This window comes from Frieseomelitta varia, unplaced genomic scaffold (genome assembly GCF_011392965.1).
Source record: "Frieseomelitta varia isolate USP_RPSP 00005682 unplaced genomic scaffold, Fvar_1.2 scaffold_218, whole genome shotgun sequence".
In the NCBI taxonomy this organism is placed as follows: domain Eukaryota; kingdom Metazoa; phylum Arthropoda; class Insecta; order Hymenoptera; family Apidae; genus Frieseomelitta; species Frieseomelitta varia.
The window spans coordinates 138,478-154,528 of NW_025109944.1; the positions used below are offsets into that span (position 1 = coordinate 138,478).

Consider the following 16,051-nt stretch of genomic DNA (forward strand, 5'->3'; position numbering starts at 1 on the left):
TTTCCATAGTGCGCGATAAAGATCCTACCGAGAAGATAACATCCCCAATCTCACCAATAATAATCCAAAGAGTAATTAAAATACAGAATGAAGTTTCTCATGAGAAAACAACACTCCAAATTTCACCAGAAATAAACCTATGAACAATTAAAGTTTCCATGGTACACGAAGGAGAAAAAAACCTCATGACGAAGAAAATATGGAGAAGAAATGACGGACAAAATGGAGAAAACACCACCCCCGATCTCATCAGTAATAATCCAAAGAGTAATTGGAAATTTCACAATACAGAGGTTTTTTATGAGCAAACAATACTTCCAATTTCACCAGAAATAAACCTAAAAGCAATTAGATAATTCCCATGGTACATGATCAAGATCCTAACGAGAAGATAACATCCCCAATCTCACCAATAATAATCCAAAGAGTAATTAAAATACAGAATGAAGTTTCTTATATTCCGAAGTTCCAAATTTCACCAGAAATAAACCAAAGAACAATTAAAGTTTCCATTAAAATTTCCACAGAGGAGAAAAGATCCTTATGACGAAGAAATGATGGACAAAATAGAGGAAACAACACCCCCGTAATACCACCTGATACGTATATTCCCAAGAGTAATTCCAATTTTCAAAGACGCACCTTTGGCGAAAGGGGATGCGCGGGCGAAGAACGCCGACCGGAAGCCACGGTTTGTTCAGCCGTTGAACCCGCTCTCGTTTAATTCCGTTCACGGAGCGGCTGCTTCGAGGTAAAACCAGAGCTATTATATCCTCGCCGAGGCGAGCGAAGATGACGTTACGTATCCCCGGGCCGTCCTGCTCGCCTCATCCACCACGGACTATCTCCATCGTTCGTCTTTCTCTCGTTTTTCGATTCCCTCATTATCCCCTGGTCGTCTCCGTTCCACCAACAAACGCTGCTCCCTTTTACTCTGGCCTTTTTCTCCTTTCGCTCGCTCGAACGGAACCGGAGCCCAGAGGAGAGAGTCAGGCCACGCCGGATTAATCCGATTAGACGTCGTTAATTTCCACAGTTCTGGAATATCGACTGATAACGCCGGAAGCGTTCTTCTCCCCCTGTCTCCCCTTCGGGCAGGAAGAGATCGTACACGCTGCAGGGCTTCCTCGTTTCAGTGCCATTTCTCTCTTTCTTCGTTCGGCCATAAAACTTGAATCGACACGCACTCGCGACATATATATCGGAATACTGGCTTAACTTATGGCTGGTTTCTGACGATCGTTGGATCGGCGGACGTCTCGTTGCAATTTCGAGAATCGTTCGTATATGGTTATTCGAATTCTAAGCGATCGTTTCCTGATAATAAATACGTCTGAACGTAACGACGATTTCGTTCCCTGTCTGTTTGTTTTGCTCGCTTATTATCTGAGGATTTCGATTTCTTTTTAAGGTGATCGTCTCCCCTGCCCCCCGAACAGCAGGTATTCGAACGATTTCACTGATCAATAATAAGATTATATCATTGTAAACGGGTGAAATACTTGTTTATTATCCGGTGGATTTGAAATTGGCACGAGGAGCGTAAAGTTGATGCTTGAGATCGGTACTTGATCGGTAAGGAAGTCTCATCGTCCAGAATTTTTCCCAAACCTTCTGTTACGAGTACAGAATTTCATTTTTATTACTTATACTGACGAATTTATCGCAGGTATCGAAACGAACACTTTGACTAAACTCTGTCTGCAATATTTTGAATTTTGTCTCATTCTCATTCGTGCAAAGTTACATTTTTCAATTCAGTACGACAGACACGAAACTTTCCACGATACTAAATTTTCGGCAGTTTGATTTCTGTAGGGTGGGCCAAAAGTTTTCTTTTTTTTAAATAAAACATCAAAATGTAAGAGAAAACTAATTTTATCAATTTTAAATTAAGTGTAAATTCAAACACGATTTTTCCACTGTCCATTTTAAAAATTATTCCTTTCCAATGTTAACCGCCAGAGCGTTTGCAAATGAATGAAAAAATTACGGGCTTATCTTGGTAGAAATCTGGCTCACTTTGTACTTGATACTTTTTCAGGTAAAAATTTTTCTAGAAGCTCGTACTTTATCTAACCTCTCAGACATTGCAATCTGCAGTCTTGCAAACGTCCCTCCGTAACGTGTTCCATCTCCGTTGTGACCAATTCGACGCACACGCGTACATCATTGTTTACGCGTCAAAGTGATAAAAACATCTTCGTTACAGTCAGACGAATATAATCGGGTCTAATAATATATATATATATATAAAAAAAAAAAAAGAAGAAACGAGTGTTCGTTACACTATGCATTAGCCAGAGAATTAAAACGAATCGCGCTATCTCGAAGATTGGAGTGAATTTGTTCCGCTCCTCGTTAATTGCTAAAACAGGCAAAATGGTAGAAGTTAGTGTGGCCGCAGATAAGCCAGGATAACAACAATTATTTGCGATGGAAATCCGCAGACGCTGTTTCCCCGATGAGAACGATGCAGGTGCGTTTCCTGGACATGGCGGGATTATGACGAGAGCGCCAGGGGACGATTAAACGGACGATAAGGAGTCGTGGCCAATAGGGAAACCGCCTTTTATGACGGCTAGTAAAACGCTTCACTAATGCTCTCGGTCTACGATCCTGTAAATTTAACGATTCCAAGACAAAGTAAGCTCTAACTGCGCCGTAACCGGTACACGCCTGTTTCTCTCTAGCCTTCTTTTTCTACTGTCGCCGGCCATCTATCGCGAATGGACATACAGGTGGAAGATTAAGTTTATTGCACGAGACAAACGAAGTGTATTGATACGCTCGACGAAGAGATAATATATTTTTGTTCGAAGGTTACCTCGGGGAGCCGTTTAAAAGGTGATAAAGGCGATACGAATTATCGGGGAGCAAACGTGGATTTTAATGACATGAGCGACTGGTTAACGATACTCAATAATATTACGAAACGTATTATTAGCAGGCACTACAGTTTCTTTTCTTTTAGCAGCGTATCGCCTATTTTCGTATCGATAAAAATTTTGCCATTCGTATAACACGTATTAAAAGACTCCCAACCATTTATTATATAAGAATCATTAAAACCATTATTATGTAAATATCCTGCCCAGACTGGAATAAAATGAACGTCCGTTTCATCAAACTATCGCTCGTTATAAAAAAAAAAAAAAAAAACAATTGAGAAGTACAACAAATATCATTTACGTACATTCAATCTCTGGTATTTCATGTGATTCCTGAATTTTATATTTGTATATTAGATAGGGAGCCTATTAAACAATTTTAATGATATTAAATATAAACTTTCTTGATCAACTGGTCAATCAAGTTCCTCTCGCGAGCAATTCTAACATTCTATGTTCCCATGTCTTTATACTTCTTTATATAATCTTTATATTGAATTCTTTAGAGTAGCTCGTGTATTAGGCAGACAGCCTAACTGAACTGAAGTCTCAGTCTGTTAAATATTTATTGGATATGTGCGAGAGATGATAAGAAGAAAGGAAACTGAGAAAGGAAAAAGCTGTACTCACGAGTTAGAGGTAGAGCGTGCCAACACGTCGAGGTGCCACAACCGTAACAGCCAGGCGTGGACCACATTTAGTCGGCGGCAATGGCGCTGCTGTGGCTGGTGGCGGTGTTTCCGGTCTCGCGCAGCCAAGGCCGCTTCCGCCGCGTAGATCCCACACCAGATTCGTCAACGAGCGCGGTCTGCTCAAACGCCGTGATCTAAACAAAACGACAAAATAATTTCTAATCATTTCGTTTGGTTTCATTCGTTGCTTTGTCAGTCGGAATGAGAAAACTATGTTTCACTGAGAGAGAATCTATGGTCAGTTTGTAGGAACAATCTATTAATCTACGTATAATGATAATTAATTCGGATTAATTGCGACAGAAGTAAACACAAATCATGATTAGAGTTTAGAGGAAGTGTAAAATATGAAGAAAGCACGAAGCTTGTTGCAATATTTAACCTCTTGCGCACGTCGAGAATATTTGGCCTAAAAATGGCAATGTTTCCTCAGTTTTAAGTATGTTTCCTCAGATTTAAGTATATATTTTAAGTATAACCCAGGCAAAACAAATAATTCTTAGTAACTTCTATTCAGTGATATATGCCGATGAATTCGAAAAGGAAGACGAGAATCATTGTATACGGTTTGGTCACTCGTTACGGTCCGTAAACCAGTTACTAGCGCAAGAGGTTAACGAACGACGTTCGTTTCAATTTCTTTAAATTGCACAAAATTATAGAGTCTGTGGAAAGACAAAACGGGGAAGAGCGTGGTAATAAATTGATCGAACGGAATTGCAAACGAAATGTTCGCGCATTTTTGCGCAACGTTGCAAACCCATTGAAAAGAAACCTCCGCACCTCTTTTCCGGTAGCTTAGCACCAGCGCCGGAATCGCCCGATGTTCTTCCTCCGGAGTGGCTCGAGTCCAACGTCCCGTCGAGCTCCATTGCCTGCAGGTTTGTCAGGCTCTTGTATCTGATGTTAAAAAGCGGCGACCCACCCTTGTAACCCGGTGGCGTTTCCTTCAACGGGGAGGCGCTCTTTTGCCTCATCAATGGCCGTCCTCTCTGCGTGCCACTGTTCTTCACATACAGCTTCGCCAGCGGTGGCTTCTCCGCTCTTGGCTGAGGCGCTTCCTTCACAGCGCGCCTCGTCCTCTTCTCCGCCTGGATCTTCTTCGTCGGTATGGTCTCTATGGGCGGTGGTTCTGGTCTGTCGTCCAACAGTGGCGCGATCGTCACTGTAACGGGCGTCAGTGGTGGACTGGAGCCCTGCGCGCCCGACAACGGGCTCTCGTAAGGCGACCTGACGCTCTTCGGTAGTGGCGCGAATCCGCGCACGTAGTCGTAAATCTGATCGATCTCGTCGTACTCCTCCGTGCAGGCAGACGGTGGCACGCGATTTTCGTCTCTGTAGCCCGCGTGATGACCGGATGCTTGGTGCCCGTTGCTGTGATAGTGATGATGATGATGGTGATGGCTGGCGTTGTTCCGATGATGGTTGAGCGGCCCGTTGTCCGAATTGGTGGAAGACCGCCTGAGGAAGCCGGATCCGCTTCTGGTCTGCCTGGAGGGCTTGCTCTCGCCTAGTCTGCCGTCCAGCACGTGCGCGCGATCGGCCACATCGGTGACGAGGCGCGACGCGCGATCCACCAGCCTCGTGAACTCCTGCATCGACCGAAGCGCTTCCTCGTTCCTCGCTTTCACCAGTTTCAACGGGGCGGCCAGCGGCAACGCCACGGCCGCGCCCTCTCGCTGCAATGGCAGCGCGAACACGTGCTCCTCTTCGAACGTGGACAACAGCCTCAACTCCGGTACGAACTGCGAAGACGACTTCAATCCTCTCGGCGGCTGACCGTGCACCAGCCGGACCGTTAACGGCAGGCGCTTGCTGAGCAACGCCCGAGCTGTGTGCACGCCGCTGATGTTGTCCTCGCGCGCCAGTGCGCTGAAACGGCCGCGCTGCTCCATACCCAGCAGCACGCTCTCACCTCGGCAGTCGACACAGCGTAGAAATCGGCCGCGACCTGGCAGGCTAATCTCGCCTGCCGTTACGATCGTCTCACCAGCGGCTAGTGTCCTCGTTCCCTCCGGGACCACTATGCCAGAGTCGCCGTCAACTCTGCACGCTATTCCTCGCACGGTCTCACGCACCAGGGCCCCTTCCTCCGGACATCTTCGGCACAGCTCGTTCACCGACTCTATCCCGCGCACCGCTCTACCCTCCTCGCTCAGTATCTCGAAGTAGCCAGCGTACGAGTCCGGGATGGCCAACCTGGGCCCCACGCCCACCACTCGGCGTCCCTCTTTGATTTTCACCGCCTGCGCGACGATTTTCCGTCGGCGTCCAGCGGATACCAACAGGGCCGTGCTTTGAAGACTGGGCGCTGGCAACGTTGGCACACCCAGCCCGCCGTATTGACCCTTCGTGATCTTGATCACCGCCGGCAGACGGTACTTGGACACGAATTCGCGCAGGTACGTGGCTTCTTCGGCCCAGCGTGCCGCTGCAACCACGATCTGTCCATCGGTCGCGGCCATCGCGGCGCTGCGACGCCGCCCAGCTTCCTCGCAGGCACCACGTGCCCCGATTTAGGGCCCCGATGATCGATTGTCGCTACTGATGCTCCTGCTGACCGGACGCCGCGCCTCTATGCTCCATCTGTAACAACGGAACAGCGGAATACGAGACGCGTTAGCATTTCGGTTTTGTCATTCGTTTATAAATAATTCTTTCAAACTACATCCATATTTCCATTACAAATTTACATATCCCCGATATGGGAATGTAGTATTTAATATTTCAGTTGTATCGACAAACTGAAATAAATTTGTGAATGATCGAAAATTGAAAATTGAACGATGATTGATTCTCTGAGGAAGGTACTGGGCTTATTTGTATTGGCTTGTATTCTCAACAACTATCTTGGTGAACATTGTACGCATATGTATATTTTAGATATATGCGCACAGGACGAATGCTTTTTCTTTTCTTTTCATTTGTGTTTCATTTAATTCACTTGTACTTTTCTATAAATATTTAATATAACTTCTTTCATGTTATTGATGGTTAATGATTACTGCAAAATTATTGTAATAATATATATATTTTATGTGTATATATATATATTGTATATTGTGTATATATATATATATATATATATATATATATATATAATCGTAATAATATATAGATATATTATGTGCATATATATATTATAACAATTCTGTAGCAACCAAAGCAATCATCATCATTCGAAATCCACGATGAGGCATGAATCTTATCTTCTAAATGCAATAGGTAACATTTCATCGACAATCTGCATTATTAATAACTGCAAAATAACTGCGTTATTAAAATAATATTAATAGAACGTTATTAAAATAATATTAAAATAACAGAACGTTATTAATAGAACGGCAGTTTCAAGACCGTAACGAAGAATGCCTCGGTCTCTCGTCTGCATGGAGAGTCCGAAAGCGAGACACGAGACACGTGTCCGTGACCAATCGAAAGACAATTGGGCCCCCCCCCCCCCCCCCCCCCCCCCCCCCGGCCTCCAACTGAAACAGGCCCCGTTTCCCCGTTACTTCATCGTCGAAACCTGCATCATCGCTGTAACCAACGCGGTCGAACGATAGTCGAGCGTATCTGAAAAAAGGCTGGTTGCCCAACGAATGTATCGAACTGGGCGGCACCGTGTTCGATTGTGTTCGGGATTTCACGAAAGTACGCAGGGAAGGTGGGCAAAAGACCGACGAAATCGTGACCGAGAGCGATCGAGCATCGCGTTAGAGAAGCGATTCTCTCGGACGAATTGCCTCACGGTTATGCGGCGCGAGCGATCGCGCCACGGAAATTCGCGCCAGGTGTCGTAACGCCTGGGAAAGCCTGGGCGCTCCTCCTCCTCCTCCTCCTCCTCCTCCGACAGAAATATCCTCGCGCCCGGACCCGACGCTTCCGTGTTACATCTCGTTCCGACCCGTGTATCGGATAAACCGCGAGATTATATAAATCACTCGGGGCTCGATTCGGCTCGGCCGTAACGTCTCGCGATGCCAATTATCCTTCTCGTTTAGGTAGATGGGACCTGGCGAAGCGAACGTTGGCGATGGAAGATCAGCTTGTGCACAACGAGAGGGTTGGTCAGTTTTTATTTAACCTCTTGCGCTGGAATTAGTGTGTCACGCGCGTCGAGAATTGTTTGTTCCAAAATTGTAACATCTTCTCAGTTTCAAGTGTATTTAGGTAAAACAAAATAGGCAGAACGAGTAATAAATTCATTGCTGCTCGATAATTTCTATCCGGCGAGTTCAGAAAGAAAGCGACGAGTTATTGTGTATACGGTTTGGTCGCTCGTTATGGTCCGCAGTTAGTTGCCAGCGCAAGTGGTTGAAGTTTTAATGTGTCTTCTTGTAATTATAAATTTCTTAATTTAATTTGATAATAATATTAATTTAATTCATCATCATAATATTAATGATACTGGAATATTATTAATTTACTGATCTTCCTTAAATTTTAAATTGAGGGTTGATTTTATTACCTTCTTTTTTCTTTTTTTTTTTTTTTTGAATTGATTGTTAGTACTGGACTTTTTCCTCTTTCTTAAAATTAAATGATCATTAGAGAAATTGAGAATGTTACAGTTTTTTTTTTTTTTATTAGAAGGTACATCAATCAGTTTCACATAAAACTGAAGAAGATGATTTTTTAAATCTTGCACGTCAAGTTTCACGAAAGTGATTCCTTCACTTTTCGAGAACTAACGATAATTAACGACCAGAATTATCATCATTCACTGGAGAAAAAGATTTTCAACTAATCGCAGCGATTGCAACGAATTAACTGAACTGCAATTAACCGAATTGTTACAACATGTTACATGTGATCATTTCAGATTTACTTTTGTAATAATATCTCGATACGAGATACTTATAGAAGGATTCTTATAGAAGGTTAATCGTACATATACGCAACAAAAATATCAAGAAACAAATAGACAGACAGCCGTTTTCCCCGCGAGGAAGTTACATCGTTCCCAAATCTTCGCCCTACGTGTTCGAACAAGCCTCTTCATCATCCCCCACAAAGATTCTTCGTACCCGCCCGCAGCAGTTCCCCTCGTGCCCAAGGAAATTCCACGAAATCCTGAAAGCGCGATTCATCGCTTGGGACGCGGAAGCAACGCACTGGATCCAGGTGCCCCGCCTGGTGGATCGTTGTATCATAACGACCGCCGATCCTCCCGGTCGCAATTTATCGCCTGGCCCGTGTGAAAGGCCCATTCAGAGCGGCGAGAAGAGCGTACGTAATGCGGATCGAGGGGGATAATGAAATCGCGCGGTGAAAATCGAGCCCGTTGGAAAGGGGGAGGGGGAGGGGGGAGAGAGAAGAGATGGCCCGCAGCCAGCCAGCAGATAAGCACCAGGGTGACCAATGACCCGGGGCGTCGTGACAGGCGCGCCTCTAGGAAGTTATTCGACACACTCAGCGCTGTCCTGCATTCTCTTACACGAACGAGCTTACACACACACACACACACACACACTCTCTTTCTCTGTCTCTTTTTGTTCTCTCTCTCTCTCTCTTCCACCCGTGTCTACTCCATTACCGTCTCTATTTACCTGGCGGCCGAGCGAACGTGCAACACATACACACACACACACGCACGCAAGCTTTCACGGAGCTGGCGAGATGCAAATTTGTATTGGAATTTTTCTCCCTCGCCGAACGGTTCGCCTGGGCTTTGATCGAACGCAGGAAACCGTTAAGCCGCATCGTCGGCGTGCGTGTGTGTCCCCCCCTCCTCCTCCTCCTCTCCCCCTCCCGGTGATAAGGCGATTACGCGATACGGGAACAGACGGATCGCATTGTATCTGATACGTGCGCACCAAGCGAGTCTTTCTCTCCTTCGATGGCAGTGTTGCGCACACAAGGAATCTCCCCTATTTAGAAACCGTGGAGGAGACATCTTTCTCAGGGATGCTTATGTACGCTTTTAATACCGCTGTTACGCCTGTGGCTACCGATCCTGCGCGATTTAAGGCCTAGATCGTGGTACGTTTCGACATTCAACGATTTGCAGCTCGATTTTATTCAAAGCTGGCGATTAGATTTTCACGTGGTCGATTTTACGGTGCGAAATTGCACGGAGAGTGTGTTTGAGATTGACACAACGCTCGGAGTACAGGAAGACAGGATTTTTCTGTCGAGGTTTCATTTGTTTAAATATTTGCCTATCGATGATGGTTCTCTAATCATCGATCAGAGTTTGTAATTTCTCTTGTTTTATTATAGAAATTGCCTGTAGAACGAAATTCTGCGGTTAATCCTTCTGGTTCTTTTCAGTTACGAGAATTCTGTCCCTAACAGTAACACTAATTTGATTAATTTCGGGACGTTTCCGTTTAAATGGCATTTATCACGTGACAATTTCACTCAAAACCACAAGAGGAGAGAATTTTTTATTATTTTTCGTATCCAAATTTTTTAACATCCCGCTGCTTTTACTCTCCTTTTAAAAACCTTTTTGCCACGGGATTTACATTTTACCGAGTGAAAAGTAAAACTCGCGATAACATTCGCTGGGAACATCGTTCGTTTCCCGTTTCAGAGCAATGTTTCACGATACGATATCGCGGAGCTTATCTCGGAAAATTCGAACAATAGCGTCGCTGTTCAAGTCGGAAAGGAGGATCAATGGAAGAAGGGTGAGATTCATCGGACAGATACGAATCGCGCCTTGAAATACGATTAAAGATTCGAAGGTTGGTGGTTTGTGTTCGAGGGGATCGGGTGGTCTGCTACGATACTTATCAGGCTCGATGACGATATATACAGCACGGGAGACGCCTACGTGCCGGCGAACAGTGTCGCAAACTCGGAAACACGGCGTCTAATCGTAATGTTTTATTGTTACAAGGCCCTCGGTGCGTGGCGAGGAATTAGCATGCGAGTTTCTGGAACGGCGTTCCTTGTATTATGGAGGTCGACGTTCGAACGATAAGCGAGCGTTTAGATATCTTGGATTCTACCTAGAATTCGCTCAAACAAATTTGAACTTTTATCGGCAAAAAAAAAAAATATATATATATATATATACAAATATAATAATTTATCATACGATTAATCGAATTAATATATCTTTTATAACGTGGGAAATTCTTTTGAAAGCTTTTTTAAATATTATAAGTGTTATATTATTATAGTATATTATAAGTGTTATATTATTATAATTATAAGCGTTATATTATCATAGTATATTATAAATGTTATATTATTATAATTATAAGTGTTATATTATTATAGTATATAAAACAAACGTGAAGTGAATTTGAATTGATAAAAATATTCCTAATATATTTCACGTATAATCAATATTAATTGGCGTTGGTGAATAAATAAACGACATGGAAGTTTCTGTAAATTATCGATACAAATATTTTCATAATTACAATAATTTGCTTTGTGAATAAATTGTTCCTCTTGACAGTACATATAAATCTGCAATTGTACAGGAATTTTAGCAAATGATTCTGTAATTTCCTTCGGAAACAAAAATCGCGATCTCGAGAAACCACCCCGACTTTTACAGACGTCTCGCGTTTCTTCGTGTCCCGTAGTCCCGTAGATAAAGTTCTCGCGTTTAGGGCTGGAGCGTCTGGGGGTCAGAAGGTGTTTTAAATTAAGCGAGGACAATCGTCGCGTTACCGGTGGTCGGTGTGTCGAAACTTCTCTCGCCGGAGGAGGAGACAAAAGGCTCGCGGTGGTAGCTAAGACAGCGTCGAGCGTTGGTGAAAGCTGGCTCGGGCCGCGGCGTGTAATTCGAGGGCATGTCGATAAATCAGCCCGGTGCGGGCTCGTGTACACGCGGTAAGGGGATAGGATCGATCAGGCTGGGCCGAGATCGGCGAAGAAACGCCGGAGAGACGCCGCGGCGCACCGTGCGTTGCGACACACGTCTATTCGTGGGCGTCTTGCATGCGATCGAGCGCGCGGCTTCTATCTCTCGTTCGTTTCTTAATCTCAAGTTTGCGCAAGCGTATCGATCGATATTCAATTTGCCGGGACCGCCGATGACTTTGTCACTTGGTTTATCAATTGCAGGATAGGAACAGGTAAGGACGCGAGCAACGGCGAAGCGTAAGGGAAGCTTGGCGCAATTTCATTTTTCGAATTTACACGAAAAATTTACTTGAAAAAAATCGTTGAACCATTGTACGAACTCCATTCTGTTTGTTCTCTGACAAGTTCAAATGAACGGTGTTTCAACGTCAACGTGAACTTTTTACTGAAAAGTAAATCGTTATGTCGTTATAGGAAGATTCGTAATATTTTGTTAACACACATATACACGTATATCCTGACAGTTTATAATTTCTAATATACAGTATAATAATGGTTATCTAATATTGTGGCAGTTAATGTGTACTATTACGGTGCAATTATTCACGAAAATTAACAATTAATTCCAACGTCTCGTCTTCGACAGCAACGAACCAAAATGGCGATTGGAAGAGGAGAGGTGGGCTGTAGAGGACGAGACGAAGGAGCACGAGAGGTGCAGAAAGTGGTTACGTGGAAAGAAGATGGGCTGCTGGTACGTGACAAGTCGTTCGCGCCCGACCTGTCTGTGCCTTAATTAACCCTCGTGGCGTTCTCACGAAAAAGTTGTCGTATCCGCGGCGCTGGCCGCCGCCGCCTTGCTTTCTTAATCCAATTTCGCGGCGTATTAATCTAATTACGAGCGGGCACGTATGCCGCCAGTCTGACGTGAGATTATGCTGGCTGGTCGCCTTTCGCAATCGCGAGAAACACCGATCGAGATGAGAGCTCTCCTCTCCGTTGGCTTTCGGATCTGCAATTTAATATATCGTGCAGTAATAATAATTGTCATTATATTAATTATAACTGTCATAATTAATAATTACAATTATTGTTTCAATCAGATATTATTATGTAATAATATACTGTGTATATATATTTATATAAATTTAGGGAGGCATTTGAGAATTTCTTCTCAAGGTTATTAGACTGTTGCAAATTCAATATGTTATATAATAATAATTATCGTGTTAAATTAATTAATGATAAATTAATTAATAATTGTAATTATTGTTATTAAATGTTATTGCACGATATGTTACATGCACTTATAAATTTAGGGGGGAGGGTACTTGAGAATTTATTCTGTTTATTAGATACGGTTGCAAATTTTGATATATTGTATATATTTATATAAATTTAATATACGATTTAAAAAAATTGAAACTTCGTAGAAAATTGTTTTACGTACTGAGCATTCCTCTGGATATAATGCGAGGTTACCAAAATTTTTTTCTCCCTTTTATGTACTTGCAAATTTTCCAATAGAAAATTGCCTAGATGGAGAACAGTGAAAGTTGTACTTTTCTCCGAAAGTTTTAAATAGTAATCGGATGCGTCAAACAAATAATATCTTCGACAGTCTTCAGGACAGATTCTGTAAAAGTCAACAGAGTCACTAAAAAAATCAAAGAAAAAATTTAGTAACGCTAGATAATTATAATCAATGACCAATAGAAACAAGATAGGGAAATAAAATTAGAAATTTCGCCCAGGACGATTGCACTCGTCGAATCAGCTTTCTCATAACGCGAGGAAACCACTCGGGAAAACGTCACGCGGAATTAAAATCGACGAAACCTGATAATTCAACGAGGTTGAATTAAAATTGACAATCTCTTTTTCCCAGAGTATCATCAGCTCGTCAACAGCGAAATTACTATTCACGATGAAATCCTATCGTCGCTGTCCAATCAAAAAAAAAAAAAAAAAAAAAAAAAGAAAGAAAGAAAAAGAGAAACGACTAAGAAAAGCGAAAAAAGCGAACGAGCGAGTAGAACCGCCGGAAGAGGTGTTTTAAACGGCGAGTCACGAATATTCAAATCGCGCGGCAACGCCATCGATTCATATCGATGAGGTGTCGGCGGGTATTCTCCAGAGTCTCGATCGTTTATAAATCATCGCGAACGACGCGAAATTCCAGTTTCGCCTGGTCGGGCAACGGGAACCGGGGCTCGTTAATTCAACCAGTTATCGCGACAAAGTGCTGACCACGGTACATTGTAGACGATGTTCACCGCGAAATCACACGGTTTCCGCCTGCGCCGCTTCCGGCAGCCGGCAATTAGAAGACACTTCGCACGATTTTCCTTCGGTTTAACGGCTTGCGATTAAATTCCGGTTCTCGTTTTCTGCGCGCATAGATGTTTCGATCGTTTGTTCTCGTTTCGTCGAGCTGGGAAAATGGAAGTTATCCGCGATAAGAGTCGAAAGATTTTGAGCAACGATTACGGTTTGGATGGTTTGCAGAAGTCGAAGGCGTCCCTTTTTAATTTGTCGAGTTTTCGACAGAGTTTGAAATAGGTTCCACCCCTGTGATTAGAATGTTAGAACTATTGAAGGCTCGAGCATAAAGTTTCCATCAAAAACGTTACAATAAAAAAAGAAAAATATAGAAAAACTTTATAATACGAAATATAGAAAAAAATATATATATATAAAATATAAATATATATATATAAAATATATTTATAGTACTGTTATATAGATATAATAATATAGTACAAAAATATAGGAAAACTTTATAATACAAGTTTTTACGAAACATCATTTAGATCCCTAAACGTATATAAACATCTAAAATATCTAAAAATTGGTCATTAATACAATCTGTATGTATTTCACTTGCCAATGTCCGCAATTATCATTATTATCCAGCGGTGAAGTTTTATGTATCAAAATTGCAAATATCCACGTTGATCGAGAATAAATTTGAATGTCTGAAAGCAATTTCTAATTCAGCATTTCGATTGCGACATCGAATCGTTACAAGGCCAATTCCGTGACCAAAAGCTCCTGCAAGTATCGATAATCAGTACGAGCTGATCATGTCGTCAACAGAAAATAAAAAACAGTCACACGTATTACCAATTAGATCAAAGAGCTAGCCTCAAATTTAAAGATTTGCGCCGAAATACCACAAAAAAAAAAAAAAAAAAAAAAGAAAGAAAGAAGAATCGCTTCGAGTGTCTTGTAATCCCTCTCTAAATAAAATTAAGCCACGGAAGATCAATTCCAGCGGGCAGGATAAGAAACTTCATTCGACGAGACGCGGAGAAAAAGGGGTTTGTCGATCGGAGGCGAGATTGCCGGGGCTCGTTAACCAATTACTCGGAGCGGAGCGCAAAGAGGGAGCACCAGGCGGTTTTCGAGGGAGTTTCGAGGGGGCCCGCATGCTCGACATTCTGCGTGTTTTTTTTTTTTTTTTTTTTTTTTCCACCCTGGGGAACTTGGCTCGCGCGAAAACCTGTAATAACTTGCTTGACGAACCGGGCAAGAACCCTGGACCAGTCATCCATCATCATCGTACCCGGGGTACGGAGATCTGGAAGCTCGCTGATGGCTCTTGTTCCTAGTTCCGCGATGATTGTGATGCATTAGCCGCGAAGACGGGGAGGCTTTCATTGGTTCTCATCGAGGTAAAGGACGCGTGGAACCGTCTTGTGATCTATGTTGCTCACGTGACTCTCGGAACGTTTGAATGAAACGACTCGCGATGCCCACGCTCTTAACGTGAATTTAATGTTTAGCGGCTGAATGTGCTTGGATGAAAGCGTGATTGTTCCTCAAGTCGGATACTTCGAGCGATGCGCACGCAGCTTCTGCGATTGAAACCCCGAGCCAACAAACTCGCGAAGCTTCCCTCATGTATGATTTATCGGAACTCGAATGAAGGGGACTGTTTGAACTCAAATTTTCGTCGATATCCATCCGATCGAACGAACGGCTCTGCTTGTTTGAATCTGAGAGAATATCGCTGCTGTTGTACGAATTTCAATTTCTGTCTCAACGAGTTTATTAGATGTAAATGAAGCACTATTGCAAAATGAGATAATTTTTCTTCAAACTATTTTGGAAACTGTGAGAAAAGGAACGTACCTCGAGTCGTAGCTTGAAACCAAAATTCTTTAAAACCAAAATTTTAAACTGTTACTTACTAATTTGAAGCTTGGATGAAAGGATAATTCCCCTAGAAATTGGATATTTCCGAAAAGGATGTAGCTATAAATCTTTCTTTGACTTTTTCACACGAATTTCATTTTCAGTAGTTCAAGGATTCTTCGGGTCCGGTACTTTCAATATCGAGTTCAAACTCTTTTCACTGTCGAACTTCCGAGCGTGGTTCAGCATTGTCACAACGTACAGCCTCGCAGGGATGTTTTGTTCAAACGTAATTAAAGACAGCAAACGTCGGTGAGCGTTTTTTTTTTTCAAGCGGCGAGTTTCGAGATGGCGACGTGTCCTTCTTAAGATTCCACGGCGATCGCCGAAACGTCTCAATAATTGCTAATTGGTACGAGGTTTAAAAAGTGGTCGCACGTCGTCCATCTCGGGACAGTCTTTTCATCGCAGCTGTCCTCTTTCTTCCCCTCCCCCCCCCCAATTCTCTTTGTCACAAATAATTTTCACTTTCTTCTCCTTGATTTCGATAGTGTA

The 16,051-nt window shown here is 42.9% G+C and overlaps 1 protein-coding gene across 1 annotated transcript in view; it reads right to left on the minus strand.

The window, feature by feature from the left end:
- The window catches only part of LOC122527450, a 69,808-nt gene that overhangs the window by 6,607 nt on the left and 47,150 nt on the right, over positions 1 to 16,051 (minus strand). The window contains exons 2-3 of the mRNA XM_043651658.1: positions 4,367 to 6,169; positions 3,518 to 3,717 (exon numbers count right to left, since the gene is read on the minus strand). Coding sequence (XP_043507593.1) covers positions 3,525 to 3,717; positions 4,367 to 6,048 — 1,875 coding nt within the window. The 5' untranslated portion in view covers positions 6,049 to 6,169 and the 3' untranslated portion in view covers positions 3,518 to 3,524. The remainder of the gene's footprint in view (positions 1 to 3,517; positions 3,718 to 4,366; positions 6,170 to 16,051) is intronic.